The sequence below is a fragment of the Scatophagus argus genome, chromosome 6 (assembly GCF_020382885.2).
Source record: "Scatophagus argus isolate fScaArg1 chromosome 6, fScaArg1.pri, whole genome shotgun sequence".
Lineage (NCBI taxonomy): Eukaryota > Metazoa > Chordata > Actinopteri > Scatophagidae > Scatophagus > Scatophagus argus.
The window spans coordinates 10,595,087-10,618,032 of NC_058498.1; the positions used below are offsets into that span (position 1 = coordinate 10,595,087).

General features: G+C 37.7%; 2 protein-coding genes across 8 annotated transcripts; one reads left to right on the forward strand and one right to left on the reverse strand.

Moving 5' to 3' along the window:
- Positions 1-1,900: 1,900 nt before the first annotated feature.
- dynlt2b (dynein light chain Tctex-type 2B) lies at positions 1,901-18,258 on the reverse strand. 7 transcript variants are annotated; one of them, XR_006843616.1, is made up of 7 exons: positions 18,078-18,258; positions 17,438-17,571; positions 16,458-16,530; positions 15,991-16,054; positions 15,803-15,881; positions 14,942-15,018; positions 1,901-3,812 (listed from the first exon to the last, which is right to left on the reverse strand). XR_006843616.1 is itself a non-coding variant. In XM_046391924.1 (6 exons), the coding sequence occupies exons 1-5, from the start codon at positions 18,122-18,124 to the stop codon at positions 15,834-15,836; spliced, it is 366 nt and encodes a 121-aa protein (XP_046247880.1). In that variant the 5' UTR covers positions 18,125-18,258; the 3' UTR covers positions 1,901-3,812; positions 15,798-15,833. The 7 variants fall into 7 exon arrangements, 5 of the variants coding, with proteins under 5 accessions (XP_046247880.1, XP_046247879.1, XP_046247878.1 ...); XR_006843615.1 differs by having other exon boundaries at positions 15,798-15,881; XM_046391924.1 differs by lacking the exon at positions 14,942-15,018 and having other exon boundaries at positions 15,798-15,881.
- A 2,228-nt stretch (positions 18,259-20,486) lies between these two features.
- On the forward strand, positions 20,487-22,523 carry LOC124061147 (receptor-transporting protein 3-like). Its single transcript, XM_046392714.1, has 2 exons — positions 20,487-20,735; positions 21,931-22,523. Exons 1-2 carry the CDS (start codon positions 20,587-20,589, stop codon positions 22,259-22,261), a joined length of 480 nt encoding a protein of 159 aa, XP_046248670.1. The 5' UTR covers positions 20,487-20,586; the 3' UTR covers positions 22,262-22,523.
- Positions 22,524-22,946: the final 423 nt, after the last annotated feature.

Sequence of the window (22,946 nt, forward strand, 5' to 3'; positions counted from 1 at the left end):
TACAAGAAGGTGTTCAGGATGCTTTAATTTATGGCCTCCACTCACTGCAGGTCAAAGTCTAGCCTGCAGCTGGTCTAAACACTTTCATAAGACCTAAATCACAGTTATGGCATGAAAAATCCAGTACGTGGCTGAAACTAATAATGTGTCAATATCTGTACTCATGATGAAGGAAAATACTTGTTTGAAAAATGAATGAGTTATTTACTGTTTTGTTTTAGAGCCACACTGTGACATGAAGCCATGAAATACAACATGACAATTTCAGCAATTACTGAAAAACCGAACTGTGACCCTTCTTTCTCGTTTGTGAAATCCACAGACTGTGCAAATTATATTCAGGTCTACAGAAACTACATTTAAGCACTGACAAAATGACTCAGTGACGCAGATGCTACATAAATACCACTGCTATTCAAAGCCATTTGTACAGACGGGTCATAAGTCCCCCGCTGCAGCTTCTCACTTATCACACGTGTGAACAATTATTAACCGAGGACCCCGCGTTGAAGGCAGAATCACAACAGGAAGCTATTAAATCTTTCAGAGTTGAAAACATCGGCAGTGCTGGTGGCAGCTTTGAATAGTTTAGCTGCTGTTGATTCTTCATCTGCACTTCAGGTGGAATGTAATAGATGTACCTTCTTCACTTGTGCTCTGTTAGACAGTCGAAACCAGTATGTACAATTGGCCACTAAGGTGCTTGGGAATAACAGCAATTTTCATGGCTACCTCTATGACAATATTTGAAAAGGGAGAGGGGTTCACCCCCTGTGTCCATACGGGATTTACTCCTATTCCACTGCGATGGAAGTGCAATGCTGCATGAAAAGTAAATTGTGTGTGATGATATCAGGTTTTTAATCTCAGTCTTCATTTTGTTTTCTGTCATAGCAACTGATTGATTTTATTCAAGGTAAAACTTAGAGTAGTATTCTTGGCTGAAAGTGAAACCAGACATGCTTCAAAAACCAAATACAGATTTTCACATTTTTATCTGTCAGTTTTTTTCATCTACTGCAGCGTAAACATTTAATTTTTCCATAGGCTGAAGAAAATCCATGGAACGTTTTATAATATTTTCTTGTCTCTGCTGAATAGTGGGACAACTAAGAATTCTACAGTAAGTTACAATTGACATCAAATTGTGATACAATCTTCCAGAGCACTTCAGATGCGTCCATCAGAGAGTGCCTCTCAGTTCTGCCTAAGGCTTAAAGTACAGTCTGTACAGTGCCACCTGTAATGACCTAAACCCATTATGTTTTCGTGTACTGCTGTTTACGAGAGCAGTAGTGAAGAAAATGGGAGTGGGGCAGAGACTGGTGGCAGGCTGCTGCACTGAGGAAGGCACAGATTCACAGATGGTGAATTCTTTTCTCTGCGTGGTGTAAACAATGGTAAAACACCACCTCTTTTAAGGTCCTGTTAAAGACTGGCAGCGGCTACATAGCAAACCTTTTCTGAAAATAGAGAACGCTCCAATCTCATGCCATCCTATATCAATACCAGTGCACAGGGGATTGTCAAGAGAATGAACTTGACTATAATATTCAGAATGGGAGAGGCATGTCAATCTAATTGCTCAATTGATTTAGGAAAGTACATTACAATATAGTGCAACCATGTTTGCCTCAACTTGTTTTGCAGCCACGTTTTCATTACTGTGGTAGATCTGGGATTCTCAGACAATGTGTTCATAAACTGTAGTCACACTTAAGTTACGTCTGGTCTTTCCCCAAAATGGAGACAAACTGAGCTGATTGGTTGAGTAAACTCCTATCTATATTTTTTGGATGTCATTTAAAGTTGCAGATTAAACTGTCAAATTAATGAGATTGGTCTAGACCTGCTCTAATTGGAAAGATTTGGCACTATATAAATAAATTGAATTGAATTGTGCTCAATTTTGACTGTTTCCTGAGTGTTTTTTTTTTTTTAGCTTTAGACTAGTTGATTAGTCTAAGTTTAAACTTCTCATTAACATCCCCAACAAGCAGTGGCTGCAGAATGAGCAATGATGCTAACAAACTTGAGGTAGCATCCTTCATCTGATTAATATAAACATGTGACAAATTTCAAGACAAGTTACACGTATTACATAATGGTCAGCTTACTAGGCTACAAGTTGGGTAAATTATGATCACTACCATGTGGGTACCCACCCTATAAATCATCATAATAAGCTAGCAAAAAGGCTTGATGAATGGAAGGTAGGCTATTGGTGAATATATATGTGTGTGTGCACTTCAAAACTTGTAACTGGCATGCACTGCAGCCCGTTGTAGCAATCACATGTCACTGCCTTAAGCTACACTTAAATGTCCACGTCTTGTGGTGCATGTCTCCTCTTCTTGTAAATATTTAATTCAGGGTATTATTGCACATGCCACTCTAAAAGAAATGATAGTACACGAAGGGCATTTGCATGACACAAATATCCATCTTGGAGGCACAGAGTGTGGTTGTCCTGCTCCCGGCCAGATGAATAATGTGAGTGCTTGATCTGATTGCCTCAAAAGCTTATCGAGGCCTCAAACTGCACCTTCTGGCTAACTGAGAGGTTTAGCTTCATCTCAGGCAAAATTTTGTACCTTGAATGTGAAATCACAGTGATTGTGACATCAACATGAAGTAGTACTGATGTGTGTACTGAAGATCAAAGCTAATCTATTCTTTTATTCACCTTGAACAATGGCCTCAATGAGATTATCTGAGCTCAGCAGTCTTTAAAGAACAAATGCTGATCTTTAAATATCACTGCGTTTCTTTCATTCTGATGTCCAAACCCACAGTTGTACAACCCACCCCATCACCATCCTGTCCCTCAAGATAATCCAGGTGATTCAACTAAAAGGTTATGTCTTCCATCTACTGGCTTTACTCCACCACCAGCAGCTTTCTAGACTCCAGGGAGATTCCATGTATCTATATTAATGGCCCTGTGCTTATCATTTGATCACTGAAGTCTTTCTATGTGGTAATGTCAATATATTCTTACATGCTTTAAATTTATCTCTCCTTATAGCTTATAAAAAAACCTTATAGCGAAATAAAAAACAAACAAATGGCCCATTTCTAATTATCATATTGAAGAATGAAGACAAGAAGACTGACACTGCAAATACTGACACTCGCATTTGTGTCGGATCAGGCCAGAAGCTCACAAAGTAACACAATATATCTAGTTTGTTAAATCCATACAAAAACCAAAACGAAAAAAAACACTTAATTTGATATTTTGCAGGAGGTCATATGCTGGACTATCACTATGAAACAATGAAATATCAGTCACTTTTGATTGTTTGTTTGTTTGTTTTGGTCTAATTGCTAACCATATGCAAAAATGTGAAAATGATAAATCATTGCTGGAGCAAGACTCAAACCAATCAATTATTGTACAACAAGTAAAGGTCTTTAAAAAAGATGTAAACAATAAGAAGTTTAAAAACATTAGAGATACAAACTGTATATACACATCGTACATCACAAAGCGATATTTTCTGTCAAATGCCCCTTAACCGTGTGAAATGAAACCCAAAGACATAAATGATTTGAGAAGTGCCAGATGTGTGAAACCCTTGGACCAGCTGCCAAGATGGATTAGGTGTCACTAAAAATGTTTGAGCAATATACCACTGAAATACTCATCTTGTAAATAACAGCCAGTGATCATCACGTAGCCGGCTCTTCCCAAAGAAGACTGAAGATTGAAGATTATGAAAATAAGGCCTCATCAATGCACAGACACATCCCCAAATGGAGTCCAGCAGCAGACTGTGAATGCAGACACAGCCTTGACATGGAGCCATCTGGAAGAGTGCAAGACAAAAGCTCTGTGGTAAAATTATGTTATCACATAGGAGAAATATTAACCTCAGATTGCTGAAATAAAGCTGTTGATCTTGTTTGAGCTCTCAAATAAAAAAAAGGCCGGCAATATCCCCAATGAGCAGGTTCTATATATCCATTTGTTGTGTTTGTTCCATATATGCACTGATAAAGCATTTTTTTTTGCCACTATGGCTTTTATTCTTTATGATATCTGAGAGAATTTTTGCCAGACAAGCTTGAGTCTCTGAAGCATAAAATTCACTCATTAATGTCTAGAAATGGCAAGGTATATTGACTGTTAAGTCAACGCATAATTGAAGAACACATACATAATAAAAGAGCGGCATCAGTCATGAATGACCTACATGCATTTTCAGTGGGTTGTACTGCATAGAAATATCAGCAAAAGAGCTCAAAACTAGAGTGATGTGATGTCAGTGATGTGCAGGAAAAAGGAAAAAAAACAATTAAATAAAAAAATCGCCCAACAACTAAATGAATGCAGGAATGCAAGATCGTCTAATACATGATCATCAGTTCAAAAGGATTGTCTTCTTCATCACATCATCAGCTGCACTGCACACACGGGAGAGCTCTGCAGTTTACACCTTGTGGCTCTGGTATTCTGACACTGACAGTCAGTAGATGATGTTGCTACAGAAACTGAATCATGTCTCAATGAAGTCAAAGGCGAGGGCAAACATGCACTGTCCCCTGTGTCCTCCATAGGTCCATCTATAACAACATTTGAACATCAACAAAAGAGTCCAATTGCTTTCTGAGATGATGCTTCCTTCTCACATTGTGCTCTGAGTGAATTGGCAATTTACACAATGAATGTTTTCTGGACTTTCTGGCCAAGCAAACCAATTCAAGGCTGTTGCCTTTTGTTGGGAGAATCGTTTTCATAGTAATGGCTAACGTCGCTTTTCTAAAAAAAAAAAAAAAAAGCCCTTTCAGTTTCATTCAACTTGCACATTTTTTTGCACAAAAAAATAGTAAAAAAGGGACTTCACACTGTAACAAATTACCTGTAGAATTTAAAGTAAATACCAGGCGAAAAAGTTACCAATAAATAGCTGTTACTTGTTCTTAATTCAGTATCTTACTGTAGAATGGGTTTACAGTTAATTTTTGTTTGTCACATTTAGCAAACTGGGCAGGCTGTGGCTGCTGATACTCCAAAATATATCAACACTATGTTAGATTATCTTGAGCTGCTAAATAAAGTACTGCAAAAACACATTTATTAGGACTCAAAACAGTGTTTATTACATCATACAATTATATTCAATACAGTGTACCAGATTGCATAAAAGATGTGTATGAAACGTATGAAACTTTCCTTTTTATGAGCCAATAGGCATATGCATGGAAAGCATAAACATTGGACAGACTGCACAAGACTATTGCAGCGTAGTCACTCATATTCAACTCAAATTTGTAACAACAATGTCAAATGTGTAGCATGTAAAAACTAACCTTATTTTGAAACCAGTTTTGTTAAAGAAATACCATGTGCCATTGTCCTTACTTTTGCGACAGGCTCAAAGCCATTCATAGCCCATTAATCTTTTGAGAAGTGCAGAGACATGAGGGCTGACACTGTTGTTACTCTTTTTGTGCACCTTCCCACTTCTTCGACTGATCCACTTTGTCATCTTTGTGCCAGAGGTTGGGTTGATCTCGATGAAGCATCTGAAGTCACAAAATCAGAGAAAAAGACACTTAATGAAATACAATGTTCGAAGAGACAGCAAAACCCATCAAGTTGTGGAGACTAGTTTATCATTTTTCCAAATATGCAAAACTTCAAAACAAAAATTTGCTTTAATTGCAGATGGTCCGTCCATGCAAGCTAAAGCAGAAATAATAATAATAATCCACTAGCATCCCCTTTGAAGCACTTACCTTTGGATGAACTCCAGTGTGCTCGAGGCCTCCTCTTGGTACACCAGATTGAAGACGTAATAGCACGAGAAAAACACTGCCATGCCAGCCACAATGTTCTGGTGTGGACCCACAACCACTTGTCCCGCAATGCTAAGCATCCAGCTCGTTGGCGTGAGAACATCAGCTAAACATAAATAAACATATGCTTTATTATTGTTCTTCTGATTGTTCTTCAGATGCATGTTCTTTCTGTTGCCCTTCCACATGAAAATATCCATAGATTAAATTAATTCATACTAGTCATTCATATAGTCTCTAGCTTTGCAACAGACTAAAAAAATACACTACCTACGACGATAAGTCTTGGAGACTCAGGAAGTGGCATTGTTCTCTCAATGTCAGCCGCTGTTGAGAACGCCTGTAAGACAAAGAAAAAATAAAGTGAAAACATAATCAGTAAATCCTATTATAGTTTCACTCTCATGGCCACACTGTTTGCACTTGTACATCTCTATGCTACAAAGTACAAAAAAGAGAAAACAAAACGAGTATGTCCAAAAACAACACAAATACAATAAGCAGAGCTTTAAGTAACCACAAATTTAACTAACCACATTTGGCTGTGCCCTCATTGGTGTCATAATGTAAGGACTAGTATTTCGCTATCCACTTAGTACAGCAAGAATAGTACTTAACTTAACTTACATGAGTTCCCTGAGCTTCTATATTAGCACAGATGTTGTGCTGAATCTCAACTACGTCAAATTTTAAAATCTCACAAATCAAAACATGGTCAGCAATATAAACGTAACTGACAAATTTTTACCTGAAAATTGTCTTCACAGATGTGTGGTGATGATCACTGTGCTCTCTGCAGTAGGGCTCACCGCCCAGGGTTTTCCTCTGCGTCTGTAGCAAGAGGACAGTTCAACAGCAAAACATGCATGCTGGTTACTGATGAGGTTAAACAATTTAACTGCTTAGCCAATGTTAATTGTGCCTTTTTTCTATAACATAATCTTACCCAATATCAGATGTAACTCTCTGCCCAGATGGATTCCTCCAAGGTCCCACTCCAGACTGCTTCACTTGGTGGAGCTGTAAGAGATGACTGATTGCTTGATTGGACTTCCATGCAATAAGAATTGTTGATATCGGCACATTAATTATATATAACTTCAGTTTCAGACGTCAACAATTTAATTCTTACTAATCACAATTGAAGTTATGACATCTTTAATTAAATTTGTACTCTATCTTCTATCTTTTCTCTCTCACTTTCACACACAGATGACTGACGTTTGACAGCAAAAAATTACTTTTTAATGGACACAATTTTGGACTTAAGGGCAGGGATATATCAGATTCTTAGCAACAAACCTCTTCCAGTTCTAATTAAACCCAATAAAAACTCTGAAGATTCAATGTTAAGTATTAGCCGAGCTCAAGCTCACACAGTGTGTAAAGCGTGTGTGCTACTGTAACTGCAGTATAAATTACCATGGTGAGCATGCAAAACAGAGGAAAACCCCCCGGACTTAGTACCTCTGTAATGTCATACTAACGTGTAACATAATACCATAACGTGTAACGTGACAACTATGCGCAATCGGCTTTCGCTCCAACAGTTTTCTAACCTGGAGGGTTTTAGATAATGTGCTAGCAATCCCTCTGTCCTGGAGGTGACGGGGCTAATGCCGGAAGCTAGCGATAGCTTAACTTAACCAGTATTTCGCTAGCTAACATTTGCAAAAACAGTGCAGTCTGCGTCCCACAACCCGTATTCCGTATAAAACACGACTAAGATAAATAAAATAAAGTGAAATACCGTCACTCACACAAATAAAGAATTATTATACTTACCGAAATGCTGGTTTTGCAGCTTCCTCTTCACCGATCTCTTGCCTGCTTCGTGTCTGTCGGCAACACGCATATTCTTTAATTAAATTAAACGTGCAAACGAGTCTGATATACGGTCAAATTATATTGTATGAAGTTACCGTTTGATTAACATTTGAATTTTGTAGGCTAATACCGTGTTACTTACAATATTGACTTGATGGATGTCGGGTTCACTACCCCGCGTCCGCCAGTAACTAAATGTCATGTCCTCTTTCAAACCGCCTTCTAATAACAGTGTTTAACTGTAATATGTATCGTTTACAGTCAGAACTCAGTGAAAACACAACCATCCTGTAATTTTACAGAAAAAAATTAAATTAACTTTAAGTTACTGTAATTATTTATCACCCATAATGCATTGCAAGATACAGTTACACCTAGTAAAATATTAGAACAAGAAGCTACTGTAATTTTTTACTGTAGAAATTACAGAAATTTGTTACAGTGCAGATAATACAAATGACAAATCAAAATTCATTGTTTCACATGATGACTCATTATTGACAAGAATTTCATCTATATGCGAATGGCATTATGAAAATTAAAATTTATATTTGTTGTTCTTAATTTGATCTAATTTATTGCACTGCAATAAAGCAGCAAAAGTACCCGCAAGGATTGCCTAGTGTCCAAGACTACAGGACATAAGCACATACAGGAAGTCTTTCCAGTGATGAAAACACTCTTCTACTTCACTCTTACAATGCTGCAATGAAGGTCATGGTCATGATGAACACAGGGAGTTTTCACAGTTTCACTGAGACGGACTCATACGGACTAACAAAGCAGAGCAGAGAAGCAAACAGAACTCCCCATGCATAAAAGATACTGACATATATAAGGAATGAGTTCCTTCCACACTTAATACTTGTGCATTTAGGGCTGGGAGTTTATTTTATTACGATTCCCATACAACATGAAGAGCACAAAACTGTTAATAGCTCAGTTTGAGCTGCTTGTGCCATTTCCAAAGCCGATTGAGATTGAGAGTGAGGACAACATAGAACAAATGGAAGAAATGCTCAGTATTATTCATCTGAGTAAAACAAAGCATCAAACATCAACATGCAGCAATTTCCACTGCAGTTCTTTTCACCACATTTTCCATTATCTGAGACAAAGTGAACCGATGTAATCACATTTACTTTGGCTATGAATGACTGCACAACAACATTACCCTATTCAGCACCAGGACAAACCTTCCCATCATCGTGCTATATAAGAAAGTGAATAACAGGATGTAAAACAATTATTTTCTGGTATGTCATTAAAGAATGATATCCATATAGTGTTGCATTGGTGCAATCTACTTTAAGGCATAGCCTTGAACGTTACCCTGTTTCTATTGCTGGGAATAAGGAGTGCTTTGTGAGAACTAAAAAGAGAACATCCACTCTACAGCCACTTATTATTTTTCACCTGTTAAGCATCCCTAATTATACTAACCCTCAGTTCTTAATAGCCAGTCTGAAAATGATGCAAACCTTGGAGTCCTTTAATTGGAGCTGATTTATAAATATACCTACTGAGGAGGAGTTTGATCATCAGTGCACCGTTTTGAGCTATGAAAAAGAGAAAGAGAGAGAGAGAACCACAGATACTGTTGTGCCAATTAAACTACATTTAAGCTACATTTATTTAAGCTGCACTTTTGACAGGAAATGTCATTATTGAAAAGAAGCCACAAGTCTCAGCTGCACTGGAATAGGTGGACATCTCGCCCTCTTTTCAAATCCTCCTTTTAGTTTCTCTGCTTTTACAGTTTCAGTTTCATTCACTCCCTAAAAACTCTCTAAAGTGGGTCCTCTTATTGTAAAAGATAAGTGAGACTGTTTGTTGTGTTACTATGGTGCATCCACAATAATAAGCTTTTATGACCCGCAGTAAACCATATAGGACTTATTGGCCCTGGGTTTTGCCTCTCTATCAGGTTAGGTATGAAGTAGACTTGAGAGTAACTTTGTGTGCTATTAATGTATTAATAATACAGAAAGATACAAAAAACAAGTGCAGTTTATTTTCTCTCTTTTTTTCCACATACATTACTCATCACTACCTCCCTGTAGTTCTCATCGGCTCCTAATATATCGATCCATGTCAAAACAAGCGTGAACCCACTGTGTTTTAAACACTTAGTTTAGTTTGTTCAAAACATGAATGAATGTTGAGAACTTCAGACTCTGAGAAACACACTGATGCAGAGCTGGAATGATAGGTGTTGGAAGCAAACACTGGCCACATTAGCTGCCTGAATTATATTGATGATCCAATGTAACAACAGCTCACCAAAAGCTTCACAATTGCAAATGTTTTACAAAGATCAAGCGGCCAGATGCATAATTCAGTAGTCAGAGTCCTCTTAGGGATATTGCTACTGATAAAAGGACAAGTTATGAAGAAAAAAATATTAAATCTTCATCTGGTTTACACTTTAATACATTAATAAAGCTGGTGACATTTTTCTTCTGCCTCTTTTGATGAATAACCTTTACAATATGCAAATACACAAAAGCAGTGGCAGCCGTGAAGCATAGCCCAATAATATGAAAAGTGTTTAGCTGACTCAAAGTTCCCACGTTCATGAATTAAAACCTGCCTATTAATCTTATTAACTACAGTATTTGGAAGAAAAATATGGCACATAAGACACAATAACCTTGAGGAGGGAATGAATAATACTGCATTACATGTATTACAAAATTACTCTTACAAACCTATGCTACAAACAGCCGTAAAATCAAATCTAAATTACAAAACACTCCAACAACACACCTATAATATGCAGATGATTTGAGCAGATTATTCTAGTGATAAGTGAACAATTACCGCACTGCCATACACCCGAAAGAAAGACCCTGTACATGTTGAGATAAGGAATAACCATCTCTGGTAACTCGTATCTCAGTGGGAGTCATTTAGCTGTGAAGGGTTCTGTGAGAGTAATGGGACACCAGCACAGAGGTGCACAGTTTCAAATTGATGAAAGTGAAAATTTAAAAAAAACTAAATTAGATTAAATCAAAGCGTGAAAGCAACGGTGTCTCTTCATTTTTTAAAATTAAATTTTAAATTAATTTAATGATGCTGGGCTGAGGTGAATATTCTGAATGACGCTCAGGTTCACTTTTTTTTTACTCACACGTTGAGATTGCTGAAGAAATTAGAGTTGTCTTCTTTGTCTGGATTACGTTTCTGAAGGGCGGGCATTTAAGCACATCTGTTGGCCTTAAGATGGAAAAGCAATTAGGGTTCAGAAAATAAGCGTTTACTCAGAAAAATCGATGGACCTGTCTAATCATAACACATGCTCAGGGGAATATGCAATGGACATCTGCGGACTGCAGATTTAAGTAACACAAGATGGCATAAATTGTGACAAAGGCTGACCTGTCTGCCTACTTTAACGATTTTAGAAAAAAAGCTATTGAGTCAGAAAGAAGGGATTTAAAAAATTTATAAATAAAGATATTCTGATTCTGATCTGAACAACATGTCTGTCTATCGATGGTTAAACATGTATTTTCTTTTTTTTATCATAAAGAGCTTATGTTGATTTGTTTTTGTCCATTTATTCTTTGCATTCATTCATTCTTTATGGAGAAGGAGATTTTTTTTCTATATATTTTTTTTATTGTCAACAAATCTCATAAAAGACTAACAATAGGCCAAAAATACATAGTTTCATCTTCTTTTAAAGCTAAATTATACTCTAAAACAGTTTGGCAACCTTCATATTAAACAAACATTACCAAAATAGGAGGCAAATTTGTACCCAAGTAATTAAGTTTGTTTCACGTGGCCTGTTTTTAGCTGCGGATTTCATGAGCTTCAGAGTCACCACAGTGTGACGTGTCAAAACGGACAACAACATGAAACATTTCAGCCAATTTAAACTTTTTAACAGTATTTGGCTATGGAGATCACAAAGAAAACTTTCAGAGCCAATACAACATATGTGTATTATATATGATATACTTTGCAGTAAAAATTTAAGTTATGGTATAAAAAATTTAAAATAAGCTGTGACAGAGTCCAAGTCACATTTTATTTGAGCTAATTTTACTTGAACTTTTAATTTTCTGCTACTTCCACTCCACATTCGCCTCCAAAATGTTGTACTTTTTACTGCACTACATTTATACAGCTTTAGTTAAAAGCTACTTTGCAGATTCAGCTTATTCAGGGTTCATAGAGTATTAATCTTGATGTGTAACATGTAGGGTGAATTACTGATGGGGACCACAGAGCGGTGACTACAGCTGCATAAGAGTCAAAACAGGGCAAACATAAATACATTTATTGTATATATAAATGAGGGGCTATTTCTAGTGGGAGGTGGAGAGTTTTAGTTTACATTCTGCAAATGCTCATTTGGTGGGTCAATTATGCCACATAATGGTGTGTTTAGTGGAGCCTGTCTGGACCTTGAGACAAAGAAGTTTTGTGAAAGCAGTAACTTTAAATTCAGCCAATAAAACAATATCTACCAATCTATTCAAGCCATTTAAACAAATCACATCAGTACAACAGTATTCATTTATACATATATAGTCTAAAACACAATGGCACTGCTTCCAATAAGCAGTAGGGAGGAAAGAGAAAAAGACATCACTGCTCTCTGAGTGTCAAAGCCCCAACAGCATCTTTCATCGTGCATTCACATGGATAAACAACATGAAAACTGCTGCTTAAATTGCAAAGAGCTGATGTGTGACACAGTGCAACACATTCAGAAAGAATTCGGCAATGTTTTTATTATAGACCGCTAAAAGAGAGGAACTTGAGGTTACAATATACTTAAGTGCAGTGTAGTGTTAATGAACAAAGTGCACAGCTTTCTGAATGTATTAAAATCATTTGCTATTTTATCTGACATTCCTGAGATGCCTAGTGAGCCCCAAGACCTGCAGTACATCTCGTCTGTCACTCTTACTCATGTATTAATACTTTGATTTATGTTCACACAGCCGTAAAAGGAAAATAAATACTAAATGATGCATGCATTGCCTTCTCCAAATGCTCTGTTTACAGCCACGTGACCCACAGAACAGTTTGAGATGGAATATTAAAAACAGCTCTGAGTAGGGTGAGACTGAAAATCTGTTTATGGAAAAATTGGTCTGATTTCTGTCTCGTTATCATCTTATTTGCACCTCAAGAGGAACTATTTTTCAAAATAGTCAGCCTTCAAAATTACTCAGACGTTCAAAGATTGTGGTGAAATCAAAGACACTGAAGTGAGTGAGGATGAACGCGAAAAAATAAGTTTAGCACAAAAACATTTTTGATGGATAGCAGCTCTTCAAAAAAAAAAAAAAAAAAATTGAATGAAATTTTAATCTATTGTGCTACATATTAATTGAGAATAATTAAGTGGATGTTTTGAATGTGATTTTGCAGCAGTTGATAAGATTTAGAATATGTGCAAAACATCACTGATTATTACCATGACCAGAGCATACTTGTGATGCATTTGAGCTTCCAGAGGTTCATTCAAATCTCAGCCATGTATTGCAGCCAGAAATAGAGGAGCAAAAGCCTCTTTAGAATGTATATGTAATCAGAGTATGAGCCATTTGACTAATTGATTCAGCTAAGCTTGATCACTTCAGTGGCTCACTTCTGTCTCATTAGTCTTTATTTAAAGTCTAAAAAAAGATGTAGTATTCCACCTTGGGGCTGCTAAGCTGAAATTAATGACTGAGACCCAAGAGCAATTACAAAACCACCATAACGTATGAAAATGACCCCCTGCCTGCTCAAGACAGACGCCTCAATTTCACAAACAAGTTATAGGAAAGTTGGCAAACGTTTCACCTTTCCGACTCTCTCTGTTAGGCTGATAACCGACAATAACTGCAAATACTGAAGTGAAAGGAAAAGTGCACTGTGTGAAAATAATATTGAGCTTTTTAGTCAGCCTTTGTCCTAAATCTTGAGGGAGCATATTCAGGAAAATCTACCTCAGAATGCAACGGACTGAGACACTTTTTAATGAGGTAAACATGCCACAAAATAACTCTTATGGTCCTAACATATGGCTACTTCCTGTGGTCACTGTTTGCTTTAAACCAAGCCTCTTATTTCAGGTTGGCTTGGCTACAGACACTGCAGTTCTAGTAATCTTTAACAAAGAGTTTCAGGCACGTCTCCTGCCACATCTGTACAGCCTATTCTATTTGATTTGTACTGGTTCACCACACAACAGGTCATGCTGCTGCTTCAAGGCGTAATATGTAATAGAAGGTCATAATAAGGCACAGAAGCTTTTATGCTTGATCACGGGGGAAATGATGTATCGATAAAAACAAAAGCCACATGAAGCATCTGACCTAAACACTGGACCTGTGTGGACTGATAAGGACACTTAAATATTCCTCAAATTTATACTTGAGGGGGCAGTCGTGACTAGAGGTTGGAGAAGTGGCTTGGATTGGAAGGTTGCCGGTTCGATTCCCCCACCGGACAGGCAGGAAAAATTTGGGTGTGGTGGAGTGATTAATGGGAAAATTACTCCCCCCCTCCATTAACTGCCTGCCCTTGAGCAAGGCACTTAACCCCCAGTTTGTTCCTCAGACGCTTGATAGTTGCAGCCCACTGCTCCTGTGTGTTTCACTGCATGATGCATGTGTGTGTGTTTCAGTCAGTGATGGGTTAAATGCAGAGAAGTAATTTCCCAGCTTGGGATTAATAAAGTAAATAAAATTTAAAAAATAAAAATAAAAAAAAAGAGAGAAATGCAAAACAGCACGTTTTCTAGTTCAGCTTGTTGCACCCTCTTCTTCTGCAGTGGTTCAATAGCACCCAAGTGGAGATTTGTGCAACCAGCTGTTTATTTTGAGGCTCCCCATTTTATGAGAAATCTTTTAAATTTGCACTATATTTGGGTTGAAACTTGTGTTTTGCTAATCAGGGTTATGTTGTGCCTTTCTTTGTCTACTCTGGGTATCATCTGGATTTATTACGCTCACAGTGACAGATTTGACTGTGTGCCTGTCCTGCCCAAGGACATGACCATGAGGGAACAGAGAATTGTAACAGTGAAGGCAAGCAGTTGCTTCATCTAATCAGCTAACAGTGACTAACTCAGTTTCCAAATCAATGTCTGGCTGAAATCGAGACAGATGACTGGCTGCTGGAGAGAAAGACACAAAGAGACAGACAGACTGATTGGAGAGTGTCAAAGGGTCTGGTTGAGCAGCAAAGTAGAGGAACAAAAGGAAGGTCCCATGATAGATTTTTGGGAGCAATCTGCTTCCTCAATCATGACCACCACCAGAGTGAGAAGGTACAGTACAGTGTAGCAACACACCTTTGACAACCACAATTTAATTGACTCTTCAGCTAGTCTTCAACCAAGAGGGGCCCTGGATGAGTGAAAGGGAGGCCCTGTGAAATACAACCAAATCACTGGCTCACATCAATAGATAACATACATAGTCATGGCATCAAACTCAGACTCATTTAAAACTTAGAAGGACTTCAGTAATAGTAAAACTTAAAGGCAGCAGTGTTTATTCATCTTTTCACCTAGTCCCATTATATTCAAAAGAAGGAAAACATTTCTGCAGACGTCCCCAAACTCAGCATCAAACACCAAAACTTTCTAGATAGATAAATAGCATTACAGGTAAAGGAAAAAAAATGTGTATTTTAATTGTTCCTGTCGATATCTTGGCAATCAGAAACAAATACTGACCTCTACTGTACATGTTGTGCAAGTCAAGCACCTGAAGTGTTGTGCAAGTATGTAATGCTTTACATTCAGATGCTTTTACTGCACGTTTGCAGCTGAAAGTGCTCTACAGAACCGGTGACAATGACTGCTGTCCTCATGAATTTACTGAAGATTCGAACACACACACCCTGACATCTTGTTTGGCGACATGAAATTGTCTAGAGCTAAGACAAGCTATATGTGAAAGTAACATTATTTTATTATCCATAAAACAGGCCTCAGAATTATTAAATAAATGCTGGTGAAATCCTTCTGGTCATTCCTTCAAAATGACTACAGTATCAGCACATATGCCCACCAGTTCATGTCAACTGGATGACTGGGCATCATCTGTGTTGATCTCAAGGTACAGCAATTACATACACAGCTGTGTTAGATCCACGCATAAACCCGAAATGCTGACAGTGAGCAGTCTGATGTGGATGTTCACCTCACATCTTTTCATCTGCCATCAATCCTCTTGTCTTCAGTAGTAATAGCTTCCGAAAACTGCCACCACACAGAACAAGCTGTCCTACAGAAGTAAAACATAATTCATTGTAAATTGTACTGGAACTGTACAAAACAGGAGTCTGACCCCACCACCCCCCGTGTCTGAGGAAGTAGAAAAAAAATGCACCTACATTCATGAAAACGTCCTCAGCATAGTTGTCTGTGTCAGCATCCCAAAAACACCTTGAGGACATCCTGCTCAGACAGAAGAGCAGACAGCACACATTTTTAATTTATCTGGGTATTTACTGACATTGGTGATGTAAATGTGACGACTAGCTAGACTACTAGCCCCTGCTACTGACATATTGCTTTGATAATGGTATTTTGAAACTGTGATAACACAGCAGGAAAGAAGTCTTCAAATCAGAAAATATCAGTTAAATAATGCTGTAAGCTCGATGTCAGTTAATTAATGGAATTTTTTTCTGGAATTCTAAAATATCTTCTCATTACTTTTAAATATATTGATACATCAATACAATACATCAATAGTCTTCAACAGCACAACAAATTTTACACATGCTTTCCCAGACAATATAGTGGTTCTTTAAACTGTAACAGCTATTGCGTTCACCAATACCAAATGATCACTCACTTGACTCCTTGTCCTCGTTGTTCTCCAATGAACACCTGAACGACAAGCTTGTATCTGTCAAACCCTGCATCTGCTGAGGAAGAATAAGCTGTAACAGGAGAACACTGTGCGGGGACAATGCGGATAGGTGCTTTACTGGTAAATTCTACTGTGCAGAAAACATCCATCCATTTTCTATACCGCTGATCCATCAGGTGCATCTGTCCCAGCTGACTACGGGCGAGAGGCGGGCTACATCAACACACAAAGACAGACAACCACACACACGCACACACTCACACCTACAGGAAATGTAGAGCAGCCAATTAACCTAATGAGCATGTTTTGGGGACTGGGGGAGGAAGCCGGAGTACCCGTAGAAAACCCTTGCAAGCACAGGGAGAACATGCAAACTCTGCAAAGAAGGGCCACCACTGTGCCGCCCCTAGTAAAACATGTTAAGAGTATTACTTGTTTACTTTTCACATAATTTTCAATGGGAAAAGCCCATTTTTTAGTTAGCTTAATTCTTCTGGCTACATTTTTTTATTCAGGTCACATTGTATCTGTTTCCTTCTCCAAGGGCTTCAGTCTGGTTCTGTGCAGTCAGACACAACAATCAAAAGCAGCAGTTTGTTTCATAAGTTGCAGAACATATTTTGTCTGCAGCGTGGCAGGAGGGTAATGACAGTATAAAACCTTTTCCAAAGTAACCCATCATAACCCAGAAGGACACTTCAATCAAGTCACTTTTTCACAGTCTAGTTTTGTTTACTTTTTATTTTGTTGGGGATTGTATTTAGTCAACATCAGGCAGTTCATATAATAAAATCTATATATATATATAATATTAAATCAGACTGATTCCGCTTCTGTTTTCTGTTTGGGTGACCATTTTCATTTATATTTTCATGATTATTTTGAACCCATTTCTCCCCCAACCCTAATTTCTTTCTTTCTTTTTGAGTTCGGACACAAATGAAGCACAAAGAATCACTCACTCTTCAGCTTGTCCTTAATGCAGTCTGCAAGTGAACTGGACAGCTCTGGTACTTCCTCTGGGTCGTACCGCATCCCAGACAGTCGCTCCCTCACAATTTCACGAATACACTCCTTCACAATGGCTGGCTTGAACCTGAAATATTTAAGTGATGAACATGGCAGGAAAAATTAACTTATATCACCTTCCACAGATGTCCACAATTCATCCTTCAGTATGGGTCACAGAGTTACATAAGTCTCTTAACAGATGATTGTTGCATATTTTATTTATGGGCCAAACTATATGTGAACATATGATTCAGCACCGGCCTGGTGACTGGACAAATTTATCACTACTCTTTCACCTTTCTTCGAGTTGTCCTTATAGCCAACGTTAGTTTAATGCGAGCTAAGTGACATGCGTCCAGGAGCTACCAAATTGGCTAACAACAGTATTAATGCCAAATACTGTTATTTTAAAAATGTATCTTTTGAGAAAACGGAACTAACGTCACAAGTTTAGATAGAGTGGAAGACGCTTAAACAGTGTCATATCAATAAAAACATGTCGTCAGTGGGTTAGCTTGGGTCGTTGAGCTCGCTGGCTAAAGGCTAACTTCACCTGCTAGAAATGACATTTCACTACTTTGACTGACTCACTTGTGCTGATGATTAGGTCGTATGATGTATGTATCTGTGCCGTCCATTACACGCCAACAATACGGAGTTAACTACAACAAAACGGTGAAGAGTAAAGAAAGCAGACGACTGCTAAACAGCTAATCTATGCAGAGTTGTATTCGTTTCTATAGAAACGTCTTTTCGTGGTTTCCGGTTTCAAAATAAGACACCGGTAAAGAAGTTAAGTACTCTAATCAGTAATTCGTGGGTCATTTATTTTACTTTTAGCTATATAGAAGTCTTGAAGAGATTCTGCAAAAAACCCTTTCTATCTATTCTTCTTTTAGTTGTTACTCTGTCAGTAAATCATCGCTTTCATTTTTATTTAACATTCACCTTTTAGTTTTTTGTTCATTATTATTATTTGTTGCATCAGGACTTCAGCGGTGGTTTTACTCAACTGTCTTATTTTGAAATATGGTCGAACCTTCTCATTGCTCTTTCCATATAACTTCAATTTTCAGTCAACATACAAAGTTTTTCTTTTTTAAAAAAAAAACATACAAAATGAGGACAACAGTAACTTCCATCGCTAATGAAGAACAAAGATGTGGTTAAAAGCTACCAGGAATAAGCCAGTAGGCCTAAAATTTGTGTTCAAATTATTTGTTTAACACAGAGACAAAAAAAAAAACATAGCTGAATGATGATGAATATACAGTCCCAGTTGCATACATTTACGGAGCAGTTGGAGGTTAAGGTTCTTAGTTCTTCTTACTCTTCAACCCAGTGAGATGACACCCAGACTTTCTCTGCTCTTACTCGATATCCTCATCGCTGATGTTTAAGAGGACTCCTTTTCATCTTTATTCACGTTTTTCTTTCTCAGACAAGGAAAGCCTGTGAAATCACTGACTTCTAAAATGTCACTTTTACCGCCACCATGTCTTTCATTTCATCCCCTTCCCTATACTCCCCTGTGGATTAGCATCAGTCCCGGGATGCAATTCACCTCAATTTTCATCAAGAATTCTCTTCTGCTTTCAAGGTTTCTTCAGCTGCAGCCGAATCAGAACATGTCTCATTTTGCTTCACTGACCTGAGGAAAGGAGCAAAAATAACATGATTTTATAATAAATTAAGTCTGTTTCTGGGTTTAAATGTCAATCTCTAGCTGAGACAGCAGCAATTGTGCTTGTGTCAGAAAGCAAGAGGGGTAAACAATGTGCACACCATTAAACTGCTTTTCACTTAGAGGACTGCAGGCCAACAAGAAAGAAGAAAAAAGCGCTGACATGTCTGATAATCTTCAGGCTAAAGGCTGAACGCGGTGTGATTTATTCCATTCAATACTGATCATCATGACCTCCAAGCAATTGATGAGGTACAAATACATGTTACAGCAATTTAATTAGTCTTCTAGTTCTGACATTCAACCTGCAAAAGAGGTTAAATGAACAATTACATCTTTATATTTTTATTGCTTCTTTACAAAGAGCTGCTGACATAAGCATCTACAAGCATAACTGTCCTTGAAGAGAAATAGAAATGTATGAGTTTATAATTATTTTTGATGAGTACCATTTGCTCTTGTAGTTTCTTCAGTGAATCAGGTTAATGTGAAAACAAGGAGGATGGCCATGATATTGGCCTCAAGTGATGATTCATAGTGCATTCAAAGATGATAAACACTTTTTAATCACTTGACTCAAAAAAACGTTTTGAGGTTAATGTTGGAGTAAAAGTTGAAATGGGTCCATGCACAGGAGAATGGAGCAGACATTTTTGACGAGCTACTGTAAATCTCTGTCTATATATATACATATGGAAATGATTATGACAGTAGAACAATTACAGTATAGTAGAATTGGGCTTCTGGATGTTATTTTCTTAAAGTGATATTTATTAGAGTTAAAAGAATAGCAAATACTAGCTTAGTATAAAAAAAAGTGTCATTAAGCATAACACCAGCAGATGGCAGTGCTGCGTGAACACGGTCATAAAACGTTTCGGTTTCATTTTTCCTGCAGTCTTTTGAAGCGGAAAGGCAGCACCCTGTTTTCAGTTAGTCCAAACCGATCACGTTTATGTGACATATTAGGAAATGAAAAGTTACCTCCAGTGACCTCCAGTCAGTGATAATCATAAGGCACCCTAACTACCCAAACATACACAAGGCAACTATGCTGTCATGACATGGGCCTTCCCTTCTCTTCAGCATTTATATATGTAAATAGTCTATTAGAGAATTAGTCAGACTTACATAAAGATAAGGTTTTGTATTATATAAAACTTATATAAAACTAAGGTTTTATATAAGCTTAACATCTGCCCAAGCAAAACAAACTTGCTTCACAGTACAAAACAAAATACGAAACTTAAGGAAACCACTTTTCAGTTTCATTTTCCTTGAACTCTGCGTCAGAGTCGTCCCATCAGAGTCTCTCCACCTAAAAATGATGACTCATTCTCACAAGTTGTGTACTAAACAGATCATTTGTCAAAACCTGTCTCTCCATCACACACCAGAACTGCTGACACTGACAGGATGGAACTACAGGAGTGGACCCGTATCTTCAAGATGAAAGCAATGAATCTTCAACAAGACCACTCATGGCATCTGGAGTTTGATGAAAGTCTTGTCCCTGATTCTCCAAACTCAGGCTGGCAGCAGTACATCAGGAACACAAGTGCAAGGTCAGTATACTGATCTGCTGTTAATCGCTGTACTGGCTGTGTATACACAGCACATATATTTTATATAAATGGTAATATTTTAGTGGATGCATAGGTTTCTCAGGGTTTGTATATATATTAGGATCAAAGGTCCCCAAGTTTTAGGGGGATTTTTTGTAAACTCTTCCAATTTTTGTTATTCATCAAATCTCACTGTGCACATCCTTAAGGTCTAGCAAATGTGTTTAATGTAGTTCCTTCCTCACAAAACATTTTCTGAGCTGATTTTTTATATGCAACTTGCATTGATTAGATTCATTTTTATTTAACTGCAAACTCACTGTCTTTGTTGAAATGTCGCTGGGAAAACACTGGCATTGTTGGGAATCATGTTACCAATGTACAAACAATATGGGGATTCACTCATATATAAACTGCTCCGTAGATAAACTGGCTTATTTTAGACGTAGAAATATATTGAAAAAAGAAATAATAACAGGCATTAAAATCAGCTGATAGACTGGTAACATCTGAACTGTAGAGAAAGAAGTCTGGTTTCATTATGTAAGCAGTAGAGATAAGCAGAAAAATGCAACAAGTTTCATTCTTGTGAAGCACACTATTTCAATACATCAGACCTTGTGTCATGGTGATGGTGTCAGAAGCTCCAAATATCACTGGCACTTTGGAAAGTACTACATTTAATTTGACAGGCTGCTATAAGTTTTTCAAACCACCAGATGTCACTATTCTTCTCCGTTTGAAACCCCTGAAGTTTTAACTCCTTTTTTAAAGGCACAAATAAAAGACTTCATCTGAGAAGGGATCAAGTCTCGCAAACAGAGATCATTACCCAACCCTGATAAAGTAGTTTTGGTGCCTAAACCTGACTATTTCAAGCATGTGGTATTCATATCTGCAGACAGACAGACTCTGATTGTCAATCACCAGTAGTCACAAAAGTGACAACATCTAATGGCTCATTCTCTTGACATTTACCTTTTTCACTGGCATCACTCTAGCTACATTATTTAGTCAATAAAGTGTGTCAGCCTTTTAGACTTTTAAACCCAATTTCAATAATGATTCCTTTCTCCAGAGCATCTGCTTCTTCCAAGAAGTGTCGCCAAAACCCGATTCTCCACTCTAAGTCGGGTTTGTCGTTTAAAGGGCCAGCTCAAACTTTCTCAAACTTGGCTGTTCTGTCATTTTCAAGGTTCAGATGCAGTGCGTGTGGAAGAAGCTGGCCATCCAACCGGGTGATGGTGGTTTTCCACATGCGTCTGACGTACGGGCAGGGCACTGTCAAGGTCAGGCGTTTCCGTCAGAACTGCAAGAACTGCCAAGCAGCTCCGATGGAGAACCCCAGCATCTCCTCCGACAACATCAACATCCTTATGGAGAACCTGGTGAAGAAGATCAGGATAAAATGCTACCACGAGCAGCTAGAGAAAGCGGACAGGCCTTTTGTTAACCTGGATGTCAAAAGTCCCCATGAGCCCGCTCATTGTGAGGCTTGTATGGCCGGCATCTGCACAAGGAGCTGAGATGTGTTAGTAATGAGTAATACAAAAAATAAATTAATAATATCAGCATTAGATCAATTAATGATATAAGACTCCTGTCACATTGCTTCACTGCATTGCTTCCTCTATCATATTTCTGTGGTAATCAAGTGACTACAAGCTTTCATATTTATTCTTCTTGGCCGTAAATTTGTCTTGGATACATTGAACATGCCTACTTCAAAACAGAAATGTAATATATAAATACATAATATAGAAATAAACGAGTAACAAAATAAATGTATTTGTTGTTTGCAGTGTGGTTATTTTCTGTGTTCAAATAAAGTGGCCCAATTGGTGGCATTTGGTGTCATAATTGATGAGTAAATACGACTCCAAATAAGAAAACAAAGACCTGACAATGAATGAGTTTTGATACTTAAAGCATGTATAAATAGTGACTATGATAACGGACCTGTAAAAAGTAGAATATGTAGCATTTTGGCATCTAAACTGGTCCTTTGTTATGTATTTGGTTGAGTTGTGCACTTACATTATTACAGATGTTTCCAGCAATGTTGAAGTCCAGAGAAATTCATCATTTTATTCAAGGTAACAGTTCACGCCATTAGGTCACCATAGCGTCCGGGACAGTCAGACAGTAACAAAGGAAGTCTGCGAGCGAGACTAAAAGCAACATGAATAATCCTTTAAACATTAGTTTTCT